General features: G+C 50.5%; 1 protein-coding gene across 1 annotated transcript; it reads right to left on the bottom strand.

Annotated features, from left to right (window-relative positions):
* Positions 1-581: 581 nt before the first annotated feature.
* On the bottom strand, positions 582-1,457 carry LOC142834433 (OTU domain-containing protein 6A-like). The gene has a single exon (XM_075947031.1). It carries the CDS (start codon positions 1,455-1,457, stop codon positions 582-584), a length of 876 nt encoding a protein of 291 aa, XP_075803146.1.
* Between the last annotated feature and the right edge of the window lie 1,208 nt (positions 1,458-2,665).

A 2,665-nucleotide genomic window follows, 5' to 3' on the forward strand; every position in this document is an offset into this window, starting at 1 on the left:
CTGGCATTGGAACGTCGGTTAAAAGCAAACCAAACGGCCAGCTGTGGCTTTTTTTTTTCTGGAAAAAACAATGAAAAACACTCATAAACCACTTCAGCCACACAAACTCCTCTTATCAAGTGATTTGATAGATACATAAGGAAAAGTCCCACAAACTGAACCTTTCTGCTAAACTCATTCACGCCCGGGTAAACAATAAGCAAAGTCCAACATTTCCATTTTCAGCTTACCATTAATTGAAGCCTGAAGGAGACAAAAGTACCTCAGGGCCAAATGAAGTTAGACTCAATGAAACCTAAGTCTCTTGGTTGTCCCGAGGAGGTATTCTTCCGTCCGTAAGCCTGTCCCCCAAAGAAGACACACATAACAGTCGGAAAACAAAACAACCAAAATGAGGCAGGATTGGAAGGGACGAATTTCAATATTTAAGTAAATCTTGGAAGAAAATAAACCAGCCAAGGAAAATGCAAGTGTTCCTACTGAGAAATGCCATAGCTGTTCCAGCTTTCCCAGGATCTGCAGGTGTCAAGCATGGCAGAAACATGGCGCGTAGAGCCGAGGTCCGTGGCTGCTGGAAACTTTTAGAACAGGCGCGGCGCCATGGCAGCGGCGGAGGTGCCCGCGGCCTCGATGGGCTTCACTGAGTTGTAGTGCTCCCCGAACTCACAGGCGTAGTGCAGATAGACCAGTGTGATCGGCTTCCGGGTGTACTCCTCCCCGATCACAATGGTGGGCGAGTTGGCCTGTATCACCTCGATGGGGGTCTGCAGGACATGCGACATGGCTCTCAATTCCAGCTGGCCACCCCACAATGACCTGTGCACGATGTCATCGCAGTACCTCAGGAAGTCCTCACGGGTGTAGAAGTTGCCGGCCTCGGGTTCCGTGAAGAAAGGTAAGAAGTCATCAATGTGTTTCTTCATATAGTAGGCCGTGCGGTAGCGCAGGCTCTCCACAGTCACCGAGAACACCAGCTGGTCTTGGATGGCACGGTACATGCAATGGCCGTCGGCAGGGATGGGCTTCATCTCCAGACTTCTAGCCGCCAAAATGGCAGCGACCTTTTCTTCCTCCTCGCGGCGGTAGGCGGCCTGCTCTTCGCTCTGGGCCACTGGGATCCTCTGCGGGCGTTGTCTCTGCAGGTTAGCTCTTCGCTCACGCCTTTTCCGGGCCTTCGATGGGCGTGGGGGCACATTTTCAAGGTTCATCTTTTTGAGGTTGGCTGCAATCGACTCCACGCTGGTGTCAGGCTCTTCTTGAAATCTCTCCAGTTCCTGACGGTGCCTCTGCTCCATCTCGGCCCTGAGACGGGCAGTATCAGCAAACACCTGCTTTCTTCTGTTCCTGTCATTTTTCGGGACAGAACTTTCGAGGGCCTGGATGTGAGCTTGCAGCTCTCTTTTTTCGCGATAATGGCGGCGGATCACCCGTTGGAATTCGGTCTCGGGGTCATCCATTATCGCAGTGGAAGGCGAGAATTGTAGTTGGAAGGAAGCTGGAACAGTTCAAATCACCAGACCGCCTCACAGAACCGCCGTCCGAGGGACCAGACCGCCTCACAGAACTGCTGCCCTAGGGACCAGACCGCCTCACAGGAACCGCTGCCCGAGGAAGCTGTGGCACTCTCGACAGGTGAGATTTATAATGTCAACATAACAAGTAATTTATCAATACAAGACAACAGCTTTTTAACTTATACCATGTATGGTATTATGCAAGGCTTATGTGATTTCCATCCTACATCCCTATATTTCATTCCAGGGATTAGCTTTGTATTTCATATTTTCACCTTTAAAAATGGTTTGATAACTAATGAGCCATGAATGAGGCACTTTAAGACTGATAATGACCAGCTGAAAGGAAAAATCGGCACTCTGGAGAAGGATACAACCAATTTGATGGCCCAAACCCAGTCAATGATGGAGGGTGAAGAGACACTGTCTGAGAGAATTCAAGCTGTTGAATGTATTAAGCAAAATCTGTTAAACAGTTAGGATAGATTGATGGATAGAGTGTCTGTCCATGAAGGTAATATGTATGCCATAAAAATTATGTCCAAGATCCAGAGTAAGCGATCTCCACTGAAACAGGTACTGGGGAGTAACCGCTGAGCAAGCGAGCCAGAGCCAGAGACTGCTGAGAGTCCCAACGTGAACCTGGGACCTTCAAGGGAGTAGACCTAAGCCAGGATCCCTGTGGGTCTCAGCATGAGTTCCTAGGACCTCCCAGGAACTAGGCCTGAGCCAGGACCTCTGCCAGTCTAGGCGCGCATCTGGGACCTCCAAGGGAGTAGGCAGGAACCAGAGATCTCTTGGGGCCAGGCATGAGTCTGGGACGTCAGAGGGAGTAGGCCTTAGCCAGGACCTCTGTGGGCCTGGGCATTGTTCTGGAACATCAAAGGCAATAGGCAGAGACCTGGAACCTCTGCGGGTCCAACCATGAGTCTGGGACCTCTGAGGGAGTAAGCTTGAGCTAGGTCCTCTGCTGTTCTGGGTGCACCCAAGCCTGGGAACGCTGAGTCAGTAGACCAGAAACCTTTGCAGGACCAACTCCAGGCAAGGGACATCTACAGGAGGGGATCCAGACCAGGATTTACAGAAACAGGTAAAAGCCAGCAACCTAGTAGGCCTGAGACAACAAACTCCAAGGGAGCAGAGAAAAACAC

The sequence above is a fragment of the Microtus pennsylvanicus genome, chromosome 13 (assembly GCF_037038515.1).
Source record: "Microtus pennsylvanicus isolate mMicPen1 chromosome 13, mMicPen1.hap1, whole genome shotgun sequence".
Classification (NCBI taxonomy): Eukaryota; Metazoa; Chordata; class Mammalia; order Rodentia; family Cricetidae; genus Microtus; species Microtus pennsylvanicus.

What these genes read in the sequence shown, in the direction of transcription:
- LOC142834433 (XM_075947031.1), bottom strand. Translation starts at nt 1,457, where the DNA reads ATGGATGACCCCGAGACCGAATTCCAACGGGTGATCCGCCGCCATTAT.